Raw genomic sequence first — 23,423 nt, 5'->3', positions numbered from 1 at the left:
AGTCAAGATGGATTTAATTTTTCTTCACACACGTCTAGCAGGAGAAAACCTGTGCTTCTGCTTTGCTGTCTTGCTAATGTTGCTCCCGCAGCTTCTTTTAGGAAAATATTTTGTCACTTTACTACTTTTGATCAACCCCCACCCCCACCTATATTCTGTTCTCTTTGTCCCTTGCCACAGTTTGAACTCCATAATCATGATCATTCTTAGTGATGAATGGCGTTAGTTTATCTAAATTATCATCTGATTAACTTCCATTCTTTTTTGTAGAGACTTGATTCCCTTCATCTTTCTTGTCTCTGAATGCATCATGCTCAGGTCACACAGATCTTTCCGCTGTCCTACTGTGGCATTTAAATCTATTTTTCATTTTCCAAGAATCATAAGAATTAGATATTAAAAATGTGTGTTTCCCTTGGGGAGTCGTGTAGATTCATCGAGTAGGTAGCTATGTCCTTCACGTATGCCAACATCCAGCTGGCTGATGAAGCTTCCACTGGTTTGCTAGGGAGCTTGCTTCACAGTCCTAATGTATGTCAGAATCAGAATATTATTCTTCTGTACTGATATTATACTTTTTTCATCTCACTGAATTCTGCCTCCCTGGATTACAGTGAAAAAAAAACCCTGCTCTTAGCCTGCTTTGTCAATGTAGTCGAAGGTGGCTTTCGGTTCTCTGCAGTCAAACTCTTGTAGTCCTCAGTGGTCACCACCTCTAAGCCTCATCTTCAATGTCCTGCTGCCAGTGATCTCTAAGCGATCTCTAATCAATCTGATTTCACTGGTTGGAGGCAGCGGGTACGCAGCCACAGACTTCGGAGAATGGCTGCTTTGGTTCTTGCAACCAAGAATTACAAGAACAGCAGAGTGTGTTTCCTGCAAAGATTATAATGATAAAGAGGGAAGGGAAAAACAGCAAGTGCAAAAATTTCTTCTAAATAAAGCCTATCTCTTTCTTTTTCTTCCTTTTTTTTTCCTTTTTTCCCCCTTTTTTTCAATTTTTTTTTTTTTCTGGAGGTACCAAAGTTTGTAAGGGTTTTTTTCGTATTATAAGGTTTTTTCACATACTGGATTTTGATGGGAGGTTATGGCTGGCTTCTTAAATGCTGAAAAGACGGACTAGATAAAATCCAGGGAGCCATACACGGGCTGATACAGAATGGAAAATTTGAAGTTTTCCTCATAAGCACCAGTGTAAATCAGAAAGGTTTTTTTTTTTTAATCTGTTTAAAGATGTGGAGGAAAGACCAATTAGGCCAGTTCTGCAACTCATTAACCTAGCGGTGTGGCAGTCACCCGAGAAGGGTCCATATATGCAATCTGTTTATACATGTTATAGTAACAAATGTTGCTTAAAAAGTACAAACAGTCCCAAGAACAAAGGCCAGACCCCACCTCGTCTTTCCCAACTAGTAGGCAGCCTTCAGGTAACCCTTTTCTACCCAATTAAACCCAATGTAATCTTGATTTATTTTCTGTACAGCTGAAGAGCTTCAGGAAGGGAGATGGCAACTGCTCTCCTCTCTCTCACATTAGCCTCTGGCCAACCATTTCATGTTGTTAGATGGAAATGTGGAAGCGAACTTGTGCTTCCCACTTCCTACACAAATGGTCTCGGCAAGTAAGTTGTTACAGCAACAGGCGTCCTGGGTCTTGCTCCAGCTGTGTTCTCCAGCACCGCGGTGGTCTGCACTGGCTTTGGTGGGGAGCCTAACCCCGGTCCGTGTACCTTAGGTGTGCTCTGGCAGCACCTGCGGGGGCAGAGGGATCCCCAGGATGGGGCTTACCTCCCATGGGAGTTAGTCACTTTGATCTGCCTTTACAGCTCATTAAAAGAGATGCCGTGAGGGTGTTTCAGAAGTGTACTTGTGCGTATTTCTTGTGTGTTGGACTATAACGGGATCCAGATGATGAGCTCTGATGCTCTTATGTGCTTCTAATCAGAGAACTCCCGGTCCTCGAGCAGAGAGAAATCTGCTCAAGTCTCGTGAAAACTGTAGCACGTGGTTGGAAATGTGAGCGTAGTTACAATTAAAGCTTTACAAGTTTGGCAGATTTTTAAGTCAAACGAGGCTGGGTGCAGAGTTTTCCAAGATGAAAGGCAGCTGAGCTGTGGTTCCCAGCAGTTTAATTTGGGGCTTGGGTGCCTAAGAGCCACATTGGGTATGGATAACATTTTGGGGGAATCTGATCGTTTTTTAGCAAGGGATGATAAATAAAAAAAACTCTGCTTAGAATATGTGAATGGAAAATGAAGAAGCAGCGTAGAAGTTAGAGCACTAGCAGGGCCGTGAAGAGTCAGGTGCAAGCCCTCAGAAGTGTCCTTCCTCTGAGCTCCAAAGTCTCCATCTCTTTTTGGCAGTAAGTCCCTGAGTCAGAAAGGACTTGAACCTGGGTGTCCATAGCATCTAGCACTGATATCCCAAGTGTGGTTTTCTTCTCCCTGTGTGCCTTTATTTTTTTTTTTAAGTCTGTGCTTTACCTCTGGTTAGAATCTCAAAAAAACATGGAAAAGTGATTTTTTTTCCTCTCCAGCCAGTGTTCGCCCTCTTGTGACCTATTACAGAAGTCGCTAAATCATTTTCTGGGTGTCTGGGCTCACAGACAATTTTTGGGTGTTTCAGAAGTGTCATCTTTGTAAAGACACAAGTTTTGTAGAACAGCTTACAGGTGTTCCCAGTTGTATATTTCAGCTGATGTGAAATTTGGATCTGTTCACGTGGAAATGTTCAGAACCAGCCGAAAAACCAGCTTTCGGTTGTACAGGCAGGCTGTCCAGGAGAGGCTTCCATCCGGCTGCCTCCCCAGAGTTTACAGTAAGTAAGCAAACTTACTAACAAAGGCTCGAACAGCACAGCCGCCTGACCGATAACTGCGGCTGGATGGGGGGCAAGGGCCTGTGTTTCCAGCGCAGGATCCTAGGAGTCAGGAGGAGGTAAAAGCTTCCTCAAGGAGGAACTGGAGCAGAGAAGGAGCAAGAGACTGTGAGGAATGTGAGGCTCTGGAGACTGTCGGCCTGCGGTCTAATGCAGGTCATCCTGAAAGTGTTTTAAGAAGTGGTACCTCAGGCAAAGAGCTGGGGAATGGAGGAGACAAGCGGCAGCCACGGCTTGCTGCTTATCTTGAAGCTGCAGAGCTCAGGTTATGGGTGCTGAGCTCAAGCACGGGGAGAAAAAGAATGTCTTCCCCATGCCCTTCTTTTTCTTCATTTACTACTGTTGCTTTAGAAACTTGGACTTACCCTTGTGTGATAATGCTCCTAAAGCACCACCAGCTCCTCTTGGAGACAAACCGAGCAGTTTCTGGCCGCAAACAAATGGTGGCTGCCACGGGTGACAGAAGGGACCGTTGCTGGTGACCTGGAGCTGTGCCCAAGGGCTCGGAGGGGAGCGGTGTCTTCCAGCCTGAATCGAGCCACAGGGACTAGAGAAGCAGAAAGTTGCCGGCACGTGCACGTGTGCCTGTGTACATACACGTACACCTGCATATGCGTGCATGCATCAGATACATCTGTATACGAATAGATTGCGTGTGTGTGTATACATATTGCATGTGCATATTTTATATATATATGTATAAAAATCTCATGTTTTAAGTAGGCTGGAGTGTGGGTGGGGAGGGAGAGAGCTCCTGAGAGCCAGAGGGGAGAGTTAAGGAGTTGCAGGCAGCAGCTCTAGTCGCCGGCTCCATGAAAGCCCCAGTACAGCTTGGGTGCCAGCGGGAGCAAATCAGAGATGGTCCAAGGGGACAGGAGCTGTGCGCTGTAAATGGGCCAAAGAATCATGTAACCCTGCAGCCCAGCTATCCAGCAGCAGATGGGGAAAAGCCAGGCACCCCGGCTGGCTGTGTGGGGAGATAAGCATTGCCCAAGTGTACCGCAGGGACAGCGGCCGCCTCCTGAGTAAGAGGGAGATAATGAAAAGAACATGGGTGAACAGCAGAGCTGCTGCCTTTGCCATGAATAACATGTATGTCAATGGAAAGTTATTCAGGAAAAAATAAAATGTAGTTCTGAAAAACTGTTAAATTCATGCTCTCTTTTGTTAAACCTGTTTAACTCCCTGTAGGTATGAATTAGGAGCAGCTTTGTTCATTGGATGGGCTGGAGCTTCACTGTGCATAATTGGTGGCAGTATATTCTGCTTCTCGATAGCTGAAAACAGTAATTCTCCAAGGTAAAACCCAAGTTGTACTTATCGAAAGAAATCAATATTAGCACATTTGTGCCTGCTGTATATGCGTGAGGTTTGATTGCTTTTCCGAAACACTTGGTAATGAGGTTCAGAATAGGATTGTGGGGCTGAAAGAAAGTAAGTGGGCTTTAAGGATAATGCTCTGTCTGTTGTTAATGTAATTAAGAAAAGCTAATGACTCTGAAAAAATACTTGTATTATATATACACTTCATAAATTTACTGCAGCTGGAAAAAAATGCATTCACTGATGTAGGAAAAGCAGTCAGGTCACCTTACAGGTGTGAGTAGACAAGTTTCTTTAATCCTGAATAATCAGATAAAAAGTGAGAGAGGTGAAGGGCGGCGGTGGTGGCAGCGGGACCTCCAGCAGCAGACGAGGCGTGGTAATGAAGAGGCGCAGCTGGAGGCAGTAACTGTTCACCAAAGATCTGCCACAGCCTAAATATTTCATGATTGGGCCCCAATTTCCTTAGCGGGGGGAGAAGGACGGGGGACGGCGCATTTATATAAAAGTGAATTGCAAAGAGAGATGCTGGAAGGGGAACGTCAAACCAGAGTGAGACCACGCAGGGAAGGGAAGTGTCCTCCCCTGCCCCCTCTCCTGAAATTGATATGTAAATTCCTATACATTTCTTCTAGTTTTACATTGCTATAATGCTTGGATAGTGAGATGTTACCTGCCTGTGGGATGAACTGTAAATGGTCCATTCTCTTTTTTCAGGAGGGGGTATGCGTATAATGGAGCCACATCCGTGATGTCTTCTCGTACAAAGGTCCACAACAGTGTCCCAGACAAAACCCCACCAAAGCACTTTGACAAGAATGCTTATGTTTAATTGTACTGTTGGAAGATTCAGAGAGTTTTAAAAATGAGTTTGTATGTTTTGTGCAGAGTGATTTCCCCTCCCCCCAACCCAATATAATTACCACTAAAACAATGACTTTTTAAAACATTAACTTGCAGCTTTTTACACATTGATGTAAATTTTATTATATAATATTTTAAGATTGATGTTGGTATTGTAAAGTTTATACCTGGAAATCATGAGCTGATGTTGCTTTATTGAAAAAAAAAAAAATAAATGGGATATTTACCAGTTCAGTATGTCAGTTGCTTATGGGAACAGCGTCACGTGCATCAGACTGCCTGCAGTGCATCACTGCAGCCGTTTCTGGAACGGGTTCGGTACTGGACAGAGCAGCTATGCTTTGGGCAGGTTAATATGTAAAGTATCTCGCCACTGATTTGCACTAACACTGGAACTGCAGAGTGTGTCGTAACTGCAGGGCCAGGCAGCCACCGTCGGGGGAATCAGCAGGCTCTTCCCTCCTTACCACGTTGCTGGGGTGGACGAACGTGCAGCTTGGTCAGTTGGGTGCCACAGGAGACCAGGTGAAGTTTCGGCACCAGTCTTAATGTCTTTATCAATGAACTGGATGAGGGGCTTGAGTGCATCCTCAGTAAGTCTGCAGATGACACCAAATTGTGCCCGAGTATTGATCTCCTGGAGGGTAGGAAGGCTCTGCAGAGGCCAGAAGGCTCTGGACAGGCTGGATTGATGGGCTGAGGCCAACTGCAGGAGGTTTAATGAGGCCAAGTGCCGGGTCCTGCACTTGGGTCACAACCCCACGCAACGCTACAGGCTCGGGGCAGAGTGGCTGGAGAGCTGCACGGCAGAGAAGGACCTGAGGGTGCTGGCTGGCAGCTGGCTGAACGTGAGCCAGCAGTGTGCCCAGGTGGCCAAGAAGGCCAACAGCATCCTGGCTTGTGTCAGGAATAGTGTGGCCAGCAGGAGCAGGGCAGTGATGGTGCCCCTGTACTCGGCACTGGTGAGGCCACATCTCAAATCCTGTGTTCAGTTTTGGGCCCCTCAGGACAAGAAGGACATCGAGGTGCTCGAGCATGTTCAGAGAAGGGCAACAAAGCTGGTGAAGGGTCTGGAGAGCAGGTCTTATGAGGAGAGATTGAGGCAACTGGGGTTGTTTAGCCTGGAGAAGAGGCGGCTGAGGAGAGACCTTATCACTCTCTACAACTACCTGAAAGGAGGTTGTAGCGAGGTTGGTGTTGGTCTCTTCTCCCTAGTTACTAGTGATAGAATGAGAGGAAATGGCCTCAAGCTGCATCAGGGGAGGTTTAGATTGGATATTAGGAAAAATTTCTGTACTGAAAGTGATCAGGCATAGGAAGAGGCTGCCCAGAGTGGTGGAGTGACCATCCCTGGAGATGTTCAGAAAACACGTAGATGTTGCACTCCAGGACATGGTTTAAGAGACATGGTGGTGTTGGGTTGATGGTTGGACTTAATGATCCCAGAGGTCTTTTCCAACCTTAATGATTCTATGATTATAAGTGGAAGTAAATATGGGAATTGGGGACGCAGGAGCAGGTACTAAGAAGAGTCAGGGCCAGTTGTTACAAAAACAGTCACTAGAGAGGGTCTTGCATGGCCTAAGAAGAATGCATGCGTGATCGTGACCATTCGCGTGCGTGGCAGAGAGAGGAAATGCTGAGGCTGCAGCCTTCGGGGAGTTTTGTGGTGGGCAAGACAATGCTTGGAGACAGTTCCTACACTCTGCAGTTGCTTTGCGCTGCTGGGCTCCTGCCCTGCCTCAGCGCTCAGCCCTGCCAGTGACAAGTCACTTCCAGAGGGTTGTTTTTGTTCCCTCCCGCTGGGCGGGGTGCCGGGACACCTTGGGCTCCAGCATGGCTCTGAGCCACCAGGTTACAAAAGGGAAGAAAAAACCCTAGGCAACACCAGCTGGCCTGCTCTGCCACTGACATTCCTCAAGGGCTGGCCAAATAAAAGCAGGCAGTTCTTAACAGCACTTTTTAGATAACCCTGAATTAGTTACAACAGTTCAAAAATTCAGCTAGTACTTTTAATTTTTTTTTTTAGGGGGGTGCATGTCCATAGAAGTGCAATGGCTTTTGAGGGAATATTTGTACAATGATTCAATAAATGAGATTATGAATCACCAGAGAATGCTTTCTAGACTTGGGACCCTGAAATCAGACACAAACTCAGGTCTGTCTTGAGGTTCGAACTGATAAACTGAGGTGTAAATATAAAAAATGAATAGTCCTATTTACTAATGGCACAGTATGATAAAAAAGGTTTTGTATCTGACAGCATCTAAACCACATCAGAACTGCAAAGCCATTCAAGGCTCTTTTTAGTTTACCTTATTTCTGTATTTCATTTAAGTCAAAACACTGTTGTGGTTTTCTTAAGAAGGCAGCCAATATGGACAAAACAGAAATACGGAAGTAGTTGTGCAATGGCAGGCCAGTACTTTCCTCACCTTAGCTTGACGTTTTAGTTCCTTTTCCAATTTTTGTGCTTTTATATTAACTAACGCTCAACTCTAATAGAAAAAAAAAAGAGTAACTTCCCAAAACAAGGGCATTTAATAATAACTAGCTTTATAGCTGAGGCCTTTCTTTCCCTTTTCATTTGGTGTTTATTGTAAACCATGTTAGAAACGTAACATTTTAATGTATGGAAATATTTTATTTAAAATGTTCACAATTTGATATAAAAGTTTATGATAAAATATAAGAAAATGTACATTAAAAAATTTTATGAAGTAATACTCTGGAGTAAATTCTGTTTGTTGGTTAACAGGCTTTCTTGCAAGACCAGTTCCAATCTTTAATGTAAACATTAGAGGCAAAATCTTTACCTCAGTGAAATGAAAGAGACTTTCACCATTGAGTTCATGAGAAAGAAGCATTAACTCTCAATTTCCATGGCCAGTAACATGTATATGAATATTCTTGTTTCAAATTCAGGACTGAAAGACGCCAGAGCTCTGTAAACAGTATTCCTTGTTAATGCATGACCAATATGAGAAACGAATAGGAAACACCTGATGTTTCCAACTACGCTTTCAACCCCACCAGAACCTGAAGGCAGTGCCTCCCACCAGGAGCTCAGCGATTATATATCTGAAGAATCACTCCAATCTGTTACAGTGACTAAGCTGCTTTTTAACGTGCTTGTATTATCAGCTTCATGAAGGCCTGTTAACATAACAAAAAAATTAACCATCATTAATAATATCTTGGAGATATTTTTACTCTGTATTTATCTATGAAATAAAAATCACACGCTATGTGAGCAAACACCTGTGGACTTCAGGAAGTCCAGAATTTCAACAGGTGAGGAAACTACAAGTGTTGATAATCTGAAGGTTTGTTTCTGTCACAGAATACAATGCACAGTACAAGCAGTCAGTGTCAACATTACTTTCCCTTTAAAAATAACCTGAAGTGTCTTTATGTAACTGACACAAATTTAACCTTTAAGTATATTGAAGTGTTAGGGCTCAAAACTAGTCTATCAGTTCTATGTAAGACTGAGGCTATTACTCTACTAGTAGCTCAAATCTTTATCTCAGCCTGTCAGGTCACTTAGGTATCTTGAACAAACCTGGAATGTGATTATTATTCTCAAGACAAAGTAAGAAAATTTTCCTCCTCCCTTAAATGTGGGAAAGGAGTAAAAAAAAAAATCCTGGATGATTCATTTTTAAGATGAGGTTGAAGCCTGATCGTACTATAGGTTTTAAAATCTCAAATTTAAGTTTCTTGGCATCTCTGTGTATTTACGTGTGTGTGTGTGTGTTGTTTACATGTATGTATCAAATATCATATATGGTAGTTGTATGACATAAAACAAAGCAGCTTTTCTTACTTGTTCCTTTCTTATAAAAGACCATATATTAAATTACAGTCTGTAATAAGTATTCTTAATTTCTCCTGTAGGTGTGTTAGGCACTTAAGGCTTGTAATGTAGAAGTATGAATATGTTACCTTCCTCCTTTGCTACACTTGTCTTCGGAAGACCCCATGCGTGTACCACAGATGATGCAGCATTTGACTCATTTTTCTGAGCTGGCAATGCCTTCTGGCCTCTATCATCTTTCATTAATAAAAAGTCTTCTACTGATGATATATCCCAATCGTCTTCATCAACTTCTGTGAACTAACAGGGAGAAAAAATCACATGCATTTTTCCTCTGTCCATCCAAGTTGTACTGAGATCTTCCATCAACTCAGCAATGTGAAACTGCTAAAGAAGAATGCGCTGGCACATGGCCTTTATGACATTTATCACCACGGTTTTAAAATCCACATAATTCAATTTCCTAGATTATATTCATTCACTATTATAGTTCTGAAAGTTTAATTTAACTACTGTATTTAAGAGAAAATTAAATAATGAAAGTCAAAAAAACTCCCATGGTGCTCAAAGTCAAAATATGTATTCCTCTCCAGACTTACTGTCAGCAGTCAGCATGTACAAGTATATTTTTAATTAAGTGGTGGATTTGCATAATGAGTTCACAAAGTGAGAGTCAAGTCAAACAGGTGAACCTGAAGGGAACGAGTCCGTGGTCTTTCTTATCTCATCAGCCTGAGAACTAAATATCTTCAGTCAGCTTTTGAAAGAAAAGCTATGGCGTTTCCCTATTTGTCAACCAGATGTGGTTCGATGGAATTGAACCAGCCATTATTAGAGAGTTTAACTGTGGAAAGTGAAAGATGGTTTTTCACACAGCTAAAACCTTATTTCACTAGAGTCTCTCAATATTACAGTAAGATATAGAAGGTGCTTCTATTGCACAGAAGATTCAGATGCTCTTAGGAAACAATGTAAGGTATGTACATACTAGAGAAAAATCAACAAATATGAACGTGTCGTGTGTCTCGAAAGAAGGGAAGAGACTGCAGTAATGCTCTATCTTGCAACATAATTCAATTTTAACATTGCAAACTGTTTTTCAAAAACTGACTGACACTGCTCGGTGTGCTGTATTATTAACATACCAGCATTCGACGTTTTGCTGTTTTCAATTATCTGCATTTGGAGGGCGTGGTAATGGGAAAGTCAGAGTCACATATATTGAAAAACACTAGAGGAAGAGTTTCCTCAAACAGTCACTAAGTCCCAACTGATTTTACAACTACAAAATACAGAGGAAAATGTCAACGACAAAGAGAATTCAGTTTTGATCAAGTGGAAATGCACAGCACGAATCGAAACTGCTAAGCACTGTTATTCATTTAAAGACTTACACCAAAGAAATACCATAATCCAATGTCTGGTATAGGTGAACTTGGGTAATACAGCTACAGGTCAGCACAAAATTCATTTTCCCTAAAATGTTTCTGACATAACTTCTGTAAAACATGACCTTTATATAACATATGACAATGGGATGCCTTACGAAGGTTTTATGGTATTGTGGGTTTTTGAGAACAACTATTAGCAGCTCTAAGTATTTAAGATATTAGTATTTAAGCTGATAAAAAAATCTGGAGTTTCAGAAAAACAATCATTCCAATGGCAACTTGTGCTTAGGTCTTTGGGCACCTTTGAAAATCCCACCTAAAATTTAAAAGAATTAACTTGAACATTTACTTGCCTACATTTAAACATAAAAATATGGACATGAATATATGCTCATTCATACATAATTAGCAAGAATAGAAGATGGCGTGTTGTTCTGTAAAAATTCCAGAAACAAAGTAGCAACATCTGCCCTAAACTCATTGCAAACTCATCATGTCCATACAGCGACATGCCTCTATTAATACATCAGAGACACACGTATTCTATATTAATTATAGCAAAAATATTTTTCATGGAATTATGGAAAGGTTTGGGTTGGAAAGAACCTTTAGAGACCATCTAGTCCAACCTCCCTGCCATGGGCAGGGACTTTTTTCATTAGATCAGGTTGCTCAAAGCCCCATCCAGCCTGACATTGAATGCTTCAGTGATGCAGCATCCACAACTTCTCTGGGCAACATGCTCCAGTGCCTCACCACCCTCATCATAAAAAGATTTCCTCCTTATATCCAAGCTAAACCTACTCTCAGTTTAAAAGCATTGCTCCTTGTCCTGTCACTAAAGGCCTTGGTAAAAAGTCATTCTCCATCATTCTCTGTCTTTCTTATAAGCTCCCTTTATATTTTGAAAGGGCATAGTCAGGTCCCACCAGAGCCTTCTCTTCTCCAGGCTGAAAAACCCCAAATCTCTCAGCCTCTCTTAATCGGAGAGGTGCTCCAGCCCTATGACCATTTTTGTGGCCCTTCTCTGGACCTGCTCCAACAGGTCCATGTCTTTCCTGTGCTGAGGACCCCAGAGCTGGATGCAGGACTCCAGGTGGGGTCTCACCAGAGCAGAGCGGCAGAATCACCTCCCTCGACCTGCTGGCCACGCTTCTTGTGATGCAGCCCAGGATACAGTTGGCTTTCTGGGCTGCAAGCGCACGTTGCCGGCTGATGTCCAGCTTTTCATCCACCAGTACCCCCAAATCCTTTTCTACAGGGCTGCTCTCAATCCCTTCATCCCCCAGACTGTATTAATATAGGGGGTTGCCATGACCCAGGTGCAGGACCTTGCACTTGGCCTTGCTGAACCTCATGAGATTCATATGGGCCCGCTTCTCAAGCTTGTCCAGGTCCCTCTGGATGGCATCCTGTCCCTAAGGCATGTCAACTGTACCGCTCAGCTTGGTGTCATCTGCAAACTTGCTGAGGTTGCACTTGATCCCACTATGTCATTAATAAAGATGTTGAACAGTACTGGTCCCAATACAGACCCTGGAGGGACACCACTCATTCCTGGTTTCCCCTTGAATACTGAGCCATTGAGTGTGACTCCATGGATGCAGCTATCCAGCCAGTTCCTTATCCATCTAACAGTCCATCCATCAAACCCACATCTCCAATTTAGAGGTAAGGATGTTGTGAGGGACAGTACTAAATGCCTTACAGAGTCCAGGCAGACGACATCCATAGCTCTTCCCTTGTCCACTGATGCAGTCACTTCATCGTTGAAGGCCACCAGATTAGTGAGGCATGATTTGCCCTTGGTGAAGCCATGTTTGCAATCTCTAATCACCTCCCTGTCTTCCATATGTTTTGACATATTTTCCAGGAGGATCTGTTCTACGATCTTACTGGGCACAGAGGTGAAGCTGATGGGTCGGTAGTTCCCAGGGTCCTCCTTTCTACCCTTTTGAAAAATGGGTTTGATGTTTCCCTTTTTTCTGTCAGGGACTTTGCTGGACTGCCATGAGTTTTCAAATATGATGGAGAGTGGGTTGGCAACTACATCAGCCAATTTCCTTAAGACCCTGGGCAGCATCTCATCAGGTCCCTCTGGTGGTCTCAAACCTGACCTTCTCCCACAACAGGGGAAGATCATTTCCCCAGTCCCTGCCTTAAAGTTCAGGGACTTAAGAGATGTGGGAAGAGACATTACCAGTGAAACTAAGGCATCTTTAAAACTTTGGGTTTTTTAAGGCTTATTTTGCCACAGCTTTTTGCTCTTGAAGCTAAAATTCCTTAACACAGGGGCCAACCATCTACAGATCTTTACAGAATGTAACATTCCCTAAATTTAACTGTGAACATTTTACAGTTTTGTATCATCTGACATTGCAGAGAATTTGAAAGTAGCATCTGGACAGAAAACTACACTATAATAGTCACGTCTGAGTTGATAATTTTGAGTCTGCTGTGATCTGCAACTCCCACAGAGTCAATGAAGGAGTTAGGTGTCACCAGTGGCAATTAAAAGCATACAGGCTAAGTGTGATTACCCTATCATTACAGCTGAATTTGATTAAGACAATCACCCCTTTCTGGAAACTGAAATAGAAGTGTCACTGTTTCTGGGAGGAGTGGTAAGTGTCAGGTTTAACTGTTAGTCAGGAAGCCCTAAGGTATTAGTTTAATTATGGATAACAAGACCTTCAGCAATTATTATTTGTTTATTTCATGAAAAAATATTTTCTTGAATGCTAGAACTAGTATCTGGCTGTCTACTTCCATCTAGTAATAACTACTAAAACTGAAATAAATAGCACTATCTGCGGTTAACTTCTGATTCGGAGTAACTTTTGTTCTTTTTAAAAAATTGTTCAGGCAAAGATCAATTTGCATCAAAATGGCTTACCAATTATAAAACTCCAAACTGAGGGGACGATTGGGACCTTAGGAGCCTGAGGCGTAAAAAGTTAGTTGTGCTAGTATTCTGACTATGAACACATGCCATACTCAATGGGCAGACATCAGTGATATATCCGATGTAGTCTGAAAATATGACTGTAAAATAGATGCAGCAGAACAAAGACCATGGTCAGAAACTGAATTTGTCCCCTCATTAAAATGTGTTTAAAAGTTCCATAGCGGATAAAGCTCTAGAAGTAAAAATATTTTAAAATACTAGATAAGCAAATTCATTTTCTCCTCCATCAAAACAAGATACTAGGAAAGCAAGTAAAAAAGGGCGCTCTCTGTGCTGCTAGAATAGGAGGTAAAAATTATACCAATTGCGCCCCAAACTTCAGCCTAGCGGCAGTGGTCCAGAACAGTCGTGGTATAAACTAATAAGCAGTGTGGATGAAGTGCTCACTAGCTCTTTCCTATATACCAGTGCAGATGTACCCAAAAAGACTACTTAGCTGTAATTCCAAAACTGTCTTTGAGAATTAAGTTCTTCGCTGCATCAAAATGGCTTCAGCATGAAAAAGTAATATATACGTATCTAGCTCAATTACTTAATGGAATAATGATGGCTATTAAAAGTGATACCTTCAGTTCTTGCACCTCTTCTTTCTTAATAAATGCCTGCGCAACATTAATCCCTCCAGCTGGTTTGTTCTTATTTCCATGGTTAGAGAGACTTTTTCCAACTTGTTCGGTCAGTTTTTGAATAACTGCTCCTAAAGTTCATAAAAAATTACATTGACAGTTTCCATGCACAAGTAAGGGGCTTTACTGTAAACCCTCTAGAAATCTTCCACAAAGTAAAAATAAGTAATAGGCTGAGAAAAACTGCTTTAGACAGAAGTCTCTCTGAGGCACAGAATTTCTCTTTTTCTGCATTTATATAAAACAGTATGATACACATCTAATTTGAACTGACGTCTCTAAGTACTATATTAACATTTTAGCAAAAACATGAAGTGCACACAAATATACGTACACTGAAGACTAGACCGTCAGCCTTCATTATGTTTTCTAACACAGAAATATTATCAAGAAATGCAAAATCATGCACAGCTGTTGCAACATGCATATACAAAAGTTGTTAAAAAAAACCTTTTGAAGTTTTTGCAGGTGTTCTGGTTTCTTCAGTTTCACTTTCCTCCGTCCCATCCACATTGCTTTTGCAAGAAGCCTTCTGAAAAGCACTGACTTTGCTGCTCGATGGTTTTGACTGCTTTTGTGATAATTCTGGTGCTATATAAGGCTGCTTAATATCATCTTCATCACCTTCTTCCTCTGAACTGAATGGTGGAGTTCTGTGCAAAAACACATACAACCCGAGGACTTAACGGATTTCAGTGACTGCATTGATATATACAGATTTAAGTTTCCTTATATATTCCTTTCCAGTAACATGTGCATTTTTCTTATGTGAAAAAACCAGGACTCCCATAAATTCTAACTATCCATAAAACTATTTAAAAGAAATCATGCTGCTAAGTAAACTCACAAAGTTATCACAAAATTATCTCTATGATTATTTCCATCTATGCAACTATCTTTACAGAACATAACAAGCCTTGCCAAGTGAACAAAGACAGGCTTTCATGGATCAGCAGGGAGAGAAAAATTCAGGGTCAAGGTATCTGCACCACAGGAAGTCTGTTCTGATGTTCTGTTAGATGAAAATTATTCAGGAATTTTTCAGTGCAGGAAATTACAGTGATGTGCCTCATGTGAGTGGGACCTGGAATACTGTGTTAAATTTTGGTCATAGTAAGAAAATATCAATAAAAGGAAAAAATAAGGTCACCAAAGTCTTTAAATGCTTTTAAGTGTCTCAGAAAAAGCATCTGAGAACTAAACTAAAGAAAGTGATACTACTCAACTTTATTGAATGTCCCTCTCTGGTTCACAATAAAGAATACATCCGCTGAAAGGAGAACACGCTGTCTTTCAGGGATTGTATTAACAGACTCAAGTGGAGTAATACTTTAAAACAAAATATGAAATATGCAATCCAGAAAGTATTTATAATTTCAGCTTATTAATAGCTTTTGCGTGTCAAGCACGTGAATATTCAGTCACCAAAAATGTTTTCTTCAAAAATACAAGGGAACAAAACATACGTGATACTAGATGTCTTTCTGGAAACTCCATTTCCGAAAAGTTTCCTGGATCTAAAAATAACAAGACAAGTTATTTCAAGACTGACAGTCAACTAAGTAAGCATAAAGTTTACATAGAAATAATGTGAATTCTTTGCTCAATTCTTAAAATATTAGCAGGAAGTGTTCACATCAGTCACAAAACCCCAAACCGGTAGGCTTGTTACCTGAGGTATGCGTACTATGGGAATAGCATCTCTTACTTTGGTGTAGATGTATTCTCAGTGATGGCTGTTCTCTGTTCAGCTGGGCGGACAGCTGTTGAAGACCGTTTCACTGGTTTTCGTGGTGTCGCAGATGAGGCAATTCCCAATTGACTGAACTTCTGTTTATCTACAAGAGACGTTATCTATCTCATAATTAGAAGCAATGTTTGGTATCTTTTATATTTAATTTCTAAATTAATTTCTCTGCTGCAGATTAGGTTTTCAACAAAGAAGAAAAAAAAGTCTTTTTTTTTTTTTTCAGAGCAGTTCAGAATTACCATGTGTCCTGCCAATATAGGAGCTAAGATTTCTGCAGTTAAACACAATGCCAAGAACCCTTTAAAGGAAGCTGTTTAGTTGGCCATAACTACATAGAATATTTATATGAAAAATTATGAAAGCAGCTATAAAGAAATGTTGCTAAATAAAACCTTAAATAGCAGTTATAAAATGGTAGAAAATGAAAAAAAAAAACCAAAAGCATTTTAACCTTCTGAAGGAAGCTGAGGACAGGAAACAGGTCTATTGCAAGATGATGATTTCTCTTCAACCCTAAAGCTAACTTGGCGTTCAAGATGCTCTCGAATTCGCTGAATGTCAGGCTCTTGCTTCTGCTTGCATTCTCTGGCAGATTGAATAGCACGCAAAATTTTATTTAAGCGCTCATTTGGGATACCACGAACACCCTAAGGAAACAAATTGCATTGTAAACACAGGGGCTATTATTTCTGGGATTTCTATCCTACAATCACATACACTCTTTTGAACTTCAAATATCACAAAGGTTGTAGAAAAATCACAAAAGTTGCTAACAGTGCTCACAGGTGTAGCCATACGCTCCACGGCTGTAATTTGATGGCCATCCTCTCAGGTTAATGAATTACACTTACTTCTAACATGTGGAAATTTAGTCTTGGATTTTATAGGTTGAGGGTTGTGGTACAGGAGTGAGAGTGAATAGCAAAGAAGTGGGACAAAGGTTACCCCTCTTTAGAATAACTCAAAATAATCTTACTGCTTTAATTCCCAAGGATTCCAGCTTCTCCTCCAGGGCTTGCTCCAAAACAACTCGTAATTCTTTAGTTAAAGAAGGATCAGTCTTCAGAGCATTTATTAAATAGTGGTTACTTCTACCTGTTCTATGATCACCTTTCTCTATTTCTGAAATAAGAATGGAAAAACGCATTTAAGAGACACTTGAAAAATCCACAGTACGGAAGACAAAAACTGTGCTGAGGCATGCATTTTTTAGAAACACCATAGACATACACATGCACTTTTTGTCTACATGGAGTTGTATTCTTTTTAAAATCTTGGGCTAGCTTACAAAAGTCTACACCTCAGCACTTTGTACTCACCATCACAAGTATCTTTTATTTTTCTTGTTACAGAATCACTGTAAAGATATATGCCTGAATATCTAGCAACAAAGATCTTTACTTTTAGAACTGTACCTGGAAACTTCTGGTAAAGAAAGAACACCTGCAGATAATTAAGTTCTCTAAAAGTGGCATTTCAAATCAAAGCTGAACTCTAGCAGAAGTTAGAACAGGAATATGACAAACTTGTTACCAAGAAAAGCTTCAAACAACGTAATGTTCTCTGATAAAAAACACCTACTGAACCAAGTACACCAAACCTTTGGAAAGCTGTAACACTTTCAGAAGTCTTGGTAAAGACAAAACCTTAGTCTGAGGCAGACCATTTCACAGAAAACAGATGATGGATAATACTTATCTTCAGAACTCTTTCAAGGACAAAGTTCACCGTTGTGTTTTCTTCTATGCGGGTCTATGACATCATACATACTTAAAAGCAAAGAAGTTTCTAACTCTTTCCTTTAAGTGTCAGTAATGACATGAACTCTTATGCAAGAAAAAAAGAATCATCTAGACAGGTTCTTCCCTCTAAATTAAAGGTTGACATTTAAGTTAGGCCAAAGTATTACAGGGTCATACAGGGGAGTAAAAAAGTGAAACATACCCACTTGGAGCCTGCCTATAAAGTGCGTCTGGCAACATGAAGTTTTTACTGTATGCCACTTACACCAAGTGAACCAATAATCAGTGGGACCATGGTAGCTGCTTCTGCTGGCAGTGGTCAGCAAAGCTGGCAAAGCATACATAGAGGGGTATACAGCATCCCAGGAAAGCATGCTATAAATCACACTCGCAACTTTGACCCCAAAAGAAAAGGTCAATCTTGGGCAGGAGTTTATCTCTTTCCAGTATGCCTTATGGGGCAGCAGAGTCATTTGCCTGCCCACAGACAAGGACATAAATGAAGGAATAATTCCATATTGTGACTTTCAAATGTTTTCTTTCAAAACAAACGTGCCACTTTTCTTATTTTTAAACAATGACTGCTTAAAAAGCAGTTCCACTTACTTTTCATTTTTCTTTAAGGGAAAGATAAGCACCCTGAAAAAGCCTCAAGATACACAAATAATATTTAGGTTGTTTTGAGGCAGTGGCTTCCGATGGATCTGGGAAAGAACTATAGAGTTCTTTCTGGGAAAGAACAAAAAGAGTCCAGCTACCATACCAGAGCCGTGTTGAAGAGGACAGAACCTGACCAAAATCTTAACTGGCTTTGGGAACTGTGTGGACAACTCAATCACTGAGAGGTGGGATTAAAAGTGATTTGGCTGGAAAGCTGAGTCCTAGAAGAGGCAAACTACTGGTCAGTGCAGAAACACAGGGCTATCAGACTATCCCCAGTCAGGAAAAGGTGCACTATGCGTTATGAAATCTTCCCACAAAGCCAGACATGAGGCATTTGAAAGCGGAAGGCTCCAAGGAGCCTTCTGAAAATCCTGTCCCTTTCAGATGTTAATCCTTACAATAAAGTAGATCCATCTAAAATAGTTTTAAAATTCATAATTACTATATACTAATATGGGTAACAAGACTATCCACCATTATCCTAATTAATGACAATATTAATTCTTGCTAATTAACTCAAGCCAAATCCTCTTTGCTGGAGCCAATTATTTAAGGAACTGGTTTCTTATTCTTTTTTGTTTTTGTTTTTTTTTTTTAAAAACCCTAAATACTAAATTTGACAACTTTGGAGGCAAGGGACCTCAAGTCTGGTCGACTGTCTCAGCTCCTACATAATCCTATGAAATAATCTCCCAAGTCAAGAATTTTCACACTCTCCCTTACAAACAGCTGTCATTGAAAACAAAAAAATCTTGGTCTATCTTTCCAGACTGCATTCTTTCTTTCTCTCTTTTGTACTGCAGGCCATGCCTCTAGGCGCAGTAGAAGAATCAAAGACAATCCATCAAGAGAGAAGACGGCAAGCAAGAGAAATAGCAGAAAGAACGGCAAAAATGCGAGGAGTCTTTATTTCAGATTGTTCAGAGTCACTGGATTTTCCCTGGGGAAACCTCTCACTTACGTGCTGAAGTAATCAAATGACAATTTTCATTCCTTCAAAATTTAAACTTATTGGCTATAAGGTTCAAGACTGATTTTGGTTTTTGCACACAGTATAGATTATTATGCTAGTCAGCTATTTGGTGTTTTCCTCTAAAGTACTGTTAGCCTTCTTTGGGAGAAGAATGCCATGCAGGAGGAACCAATGCTTTCTCTTTTGTCACTGTAAATGCGGTCTTCTCCATGTTCTCCTCAGATGAAGCAGAAGAACAGCTGCCAACACAGGGCTACGTAATTTCATTCAGAATTGCACAACCCCGGCTGGAGCTGTGGCTGCTTAGAGGTAGGTGGAACTTAGATTACTTGCATCTTTGGTGCATCTATGAAAGCAGGCAGCTTCATCCTCCACCACCAACCTCCTCCTTCTATCTGAACTCTTTATCCTCTTACGCAGAGTTTGAAAAAGAAATGAGCATATACTGCAATCATGTCAGCACCAAAAACCTCCTAGGAAGGGGTATTCCCCATCAAACATTTTTGTTCTGCTTAGCTCAGGTGCCTTTAGACATATGGAATATGCCTCCTTTAAAGAGTTAGCCAGCTTTCCATAAAAACATTGGAACTTGGGTAAAGAAATCATAATATTTACAAGCACCGGCAGCAAACAGGAGACTGACACAAACAAGGAATGCTCCCACCCAGATCACATAAGCATACTCAAATACAATGAAAAAAAAAAACTTTAGGTTTCAAATAATATTTACATTTTTATTTTCAAAAAACACATGCCACTACATTTTGAGCTGAATCAACCATTACCTTTTTCCTCTTCTGAAAGCTCCTCTATGGGCTCCAGCACATGCACCAAGGGTGCCTGCTCTAATAACGAGGAAGAACAGGAACACCAGACAAACAGGACAGAAGAAGATCAAGGTCCAGAGTGGGAAAGTTAGGCAAAACAACACACTGATGTCAATTTTCCTGATCGCTAACAACCTGCTTAATGATCACAAACCCAATGCAACGTGACTCTTCACTACCTTGCTGGTACATTTTTGTAGAGGAGACCCCAATACAACTGTCACTTCAGGAGCGATTCAGTTGCCCAGACATAGGTGTCTAGTGTCATCTCAAATATATCAGAGTTTTAAGCCACTGGCACAGAGCTGGCTGATACTTCACACAACTAGAAAAAACTGTGCCCTTCTGGAATGGCACCCAGAGGCCAGATGGGATGTTTTTAGGCATCTACAATGACAAGGCCACCTAAGATTAAGTAAATGAATACTGTCATTCATTTCTCATAAGAATTGTTTTAATTTTATTTTAAAATATTGTTTATGTGCAATTTGATACTAAAAGTTTACAAAAGGCAAGTGAAATGGACATAGAAATCCTCAAAAGTATATGGAAAAAATGTTACCTCATTATTCCAGAGAATTATTAAATACTGAGTCCATACATGCAAGACAGAAATTTATATATATATATGATAATTTCCAATAAAAACAATTTTAAAATTGTCAATCACTCCAATATAGTGAGATTCAGTATTATAAAGTGCTTTAAAGAAATCTTGAAACGTCCTCTGCTGAAAACAGCTTCCTAAACACATTGAAATTAACATTCTATAGGCTGTCAGGAAGCCAGAGTACAGTTTATTTACATCTTTATAGCCTTCAGAAGTAAGAGATGCATGAAAATGCTTATATGTAGACTAATAAAAATTCAGGTTTTTAAAATGTTAATATTCACCTTCCATAAATAAATTTATTTCAATTAAAACTAGAATTTTATTCTAGAGTTTATGATAAGAACAGAGAAATGTGCAAACTATGCTTTCAGCATTCAACTACTGGCAGTGTAGGAGAAAACAATTTATTGGCTAATATTTTCGGCCAACATATATTTGCCCCAGCCTTCACAAGAAACCTTTGGCACTGTAAGTGGTTGTTACACTGTATGGGTAGAAGGGAAGGAAGTGACATTACAGTATAGACGCCTGCTCTTCAGCACTTCTCATGCAATTAGGTACAAACATGGATGCACTGTGATGGGTAATCACACTGAAATGAGCACTTGGAGCCAACCGACCCTGTCACATCTCCAATATTCCCTATGTGAAGGGGACTAAAACTGGTGTTGTAAATGCTTGGGTATGGCTGCTGCTCTCTCCACGCTCTCCATACTTGCAGTTCTATTCAGCCTCTCACCTGCTTTTCCAAGCAGGTTACAAGACTTAAGATTTGCTCCCATGTAAGTTGCACTAAATAAGAAGTTCTAGAAAAAACGCTTCTCACATCATCACAGGTTGCTAACAAGATGCAAATGTCAATATATTTTATGGAAACACTGAAAAGCAAAACTCTCAGAGACCAATTGACAAATAGGCTTCTAGTCTTTCAGTCTCTAAGGCTGTAAAATTTAGCAGTGGCCAGAGCATTCCCAGGCACTGGAAGATGATCCTTCTCACTACTGAACTCCTAAGGCTGTTCCTGGCACACTGTTGCCCTGCACCAGCTAACATCCTCCAAAACAATGTTCAGGCACAGTTTGGAATCATTCCCAAAAGCCTACAGCAAGCCTGTTTTGGAGGACAGAGCCGGAAGCACAGGTGAGCGATGAGCTAGGAGATTTAATTCAGCTGCACAGGCATTGGGCCTCCAAGTTTCTTGGCTGGACCTACTACAGTTAGCCAGTTGCTGTGTAATTGGATTGAATCTATACTTGTTCTACCTGTACTTTACTCAAATACAATCTGCTTAAAGGAGCTGACTCATCTCTGCACAAGCCCTATTCAAGTAACTTAATTTAACAGGAAAAGCCCAGTCCCCAGAACTCAGACCTGAAAACAGTCTGCTGATCTGGCTTAAAGGTACATGCTTCTCTTCCTCAGTGTACTAGAAACAGAGAAGGTAAGATCAGTAAAATAATATTGCAAGAGCAAAACCAAAATGTATTACTTGCTATGTATAATATTCTCGTTCACTGCATGATGACAGAGATTGAATGCTAAAACGTGGGGGAGGTGCAACACCTGGAAACCCCAACTTCTCCAATGTAAATGGGCCTTTTCTTTTTCTTTCCTGTATGCTTATTCTAAGAGATATTCATTATACAACACATTGGAATCCAGTGTAAGAAGAAGCAGCTTGGTTCACCACTTCTCTGCTTTATAGACAAGCGTTGGTATCACCCCCATACGAAGCCCTGTCCTTATATTTACCAGAGATGTGCTGCTTCTAGCTGTCTGACTCAACTCTTACCTCAGTGCACATCCTTGAAATCAGCAGCATCTAAATGTTAGCAAGCTTATTTTCAGCAATCATTTAAGACTGACTACCCAGCTAAAGCCCAAATCTGTACAAAGCAGTCTTTGCTAACTAAAACAAGCCTGCTGATGCAGACTGAAATGTTAACTACTCTGAATTAATATAACCTTCTCTAGTTCATCAGGCCTTTTTGCCCCAAATCTCACCAAGCCACAATCCCATGTTAGCCTTAAACAAGTAATCACCACAACTTCTAACTTAAGCAGAGCCAGTTACCTTCCTGTCAATTATCAGCCCTAAATCTAGTTCAGCTGACCTTAGTAGTTACCGCTCTACATCAACATCAGACCCTGCTGGCCAGGATCTTCCTCTTAGCTTTCACCCTAGCCTGAGTGTTGAACCTAGACAGACTGTAATCTTCCCTTTTGGACTCACACCTTTTGGAGTTATTAGGACCAATTACTTGCTCCTAGTTACTCCTCTGGTCCACATTCCAGATGAACACCCAAACTGTGCCCTTGCCTTACTGGAATTGGATCCCAGTAGGCTGATGCAAGGCAGGAGGCATGTTGTGCTCCAGCAGATCACCTGCTTTGGACTACTAGAGTACTGGGAGAACTGGAGATTACATCAGTCTTGCAGTTGAGATGCAACCTCAATTATATTTTGTTCATTGACACAACTGGCTCTCATCTCCACCCCTTCCTTGGCTATGAAATAAATTTCAACTTCATACTTAAACCTATTCAGTTAGGCTCTGCTGCTGCTACCTTGCTTAACTGATCCTCTTAACTATAACTCTCGTTTGCCCTTCGATATCTGCCTAAGCCTAACCCAGGCTCAGTGATGCCTGTAAAACCTTGGCTCAGAAATAGCCAGATGTCTCTGGGTGATACCAGCCCTTTGCAGATCCTGCCATAGATCACCTTTTGCTGGCACAAACCACCTTAACTCCAAACCTAATTCATTTGGTCCTCCCCAACAATCCCACACCTGACCCTAACCAAACAGTACCATTGATAAATCCTGCACCTAGCCCAGTGGCAAATTCTGGACACATCCTCACTGTATGTCATCAACCAGCCTCAGTCCAAAACCTAACCCTAGCTTTATCCTGGTAAGAACCATTCCTGTCAGCCTCAGGCTTGAATCTAGCTAAATTGCTGCTACCAACACCAGTCTTAATGAA

The 23,423-nt window shown here is 40.9% G+C and overlaps 2 protein-coding genes across 4 annotated transcripts in view; one reads left to right on the top strand and one right to left on the bottom strand.

The window, feature by feature from the left end:
• The window catches only part of CLDN10 (claudin 10), a 61,708-nt gene extending 56,416 nt beyond the window's left edge, over positions 1–5,292 (top strand). For both annotated transcript variants that reach the window (XM_064440682.1, XM_064440681.1), the window contains exons 4-5: positions 4,068–4,175; positions 4,917–5,292. In XM_064440682.1, the coding sequence (XP_064296752.1) occupies positions 4,068–4,175; positions 4,917–5,031 (223 nt within the window). In that variant the 3' untranslated portion in view covers positions 5,032–5,292. The remainder of the gene's footprint in view (positions 1–4,067; positions 4,176–4,916) is intronic.
• Positions 5,293–7,073: 1,781 nt separating this feature from the next.
• The window catches only part of DZIP1 (DAZ interacting zinc finger protein 1), a 41,775-nt gene continuing 25,425 nt past the window's right edge, over positions 7,074–23,423 (bottom strand). For both annotated transcript variants that reach the window (XM_064440678.1, XM_064440680.1), the window contains exons 12-19: positions 16,595–16,740; positions 16,070–16,265; positions 15,577–15,706; positions 15,335–15,385; positions 14,319–14,521; positions 13,809–13,939; positions 9,012–9,183; positions 7,074–8,219 (exon numbers count right to left, since the gene is read on the bottom strand). In XM_064440678.1, coding sequence (XP_064296748.1) covers positions 8,137–8,219; positions 9,012–9,183; positions 13,809–13,939; positions 14,319–14,521; positions 15,335–15,385; positions 15,577–15,706; positions 16,070–16,265; positions 16,595–16,740 — 1,112 coding nt within the window. In that variant the 3' untranslated portion in view covers positions 7,074–8,136. The remainder of the gene's footprint in view (positions 8,220–9,011; positions 9,184–13,808; positions 13,940–14,318; positions 14,522–15,334; positions 15,386–15,576; positions 15,707–16,069; positions 16,266–16,594; positions 16,741–23,423) is intronic.

This window comes from Phalacrocorax carbo, chromosome 1, assembly GCF_963921805.1.
Source record: "Phalacrocorax carbo chromosome 1, bPhaCar2.1, whole genome shotgun sequence".
Classification (NCBI taxonomy): Eukaryota; Metazoa; Chordata; class Aves; order Suliformes; family Phalacrocoracidae; genus Phalacrocorax; species Phalacrocorax carbo.
This window is presented reverse-complemented; position numbering and strand designations above follow the sequence as displayed.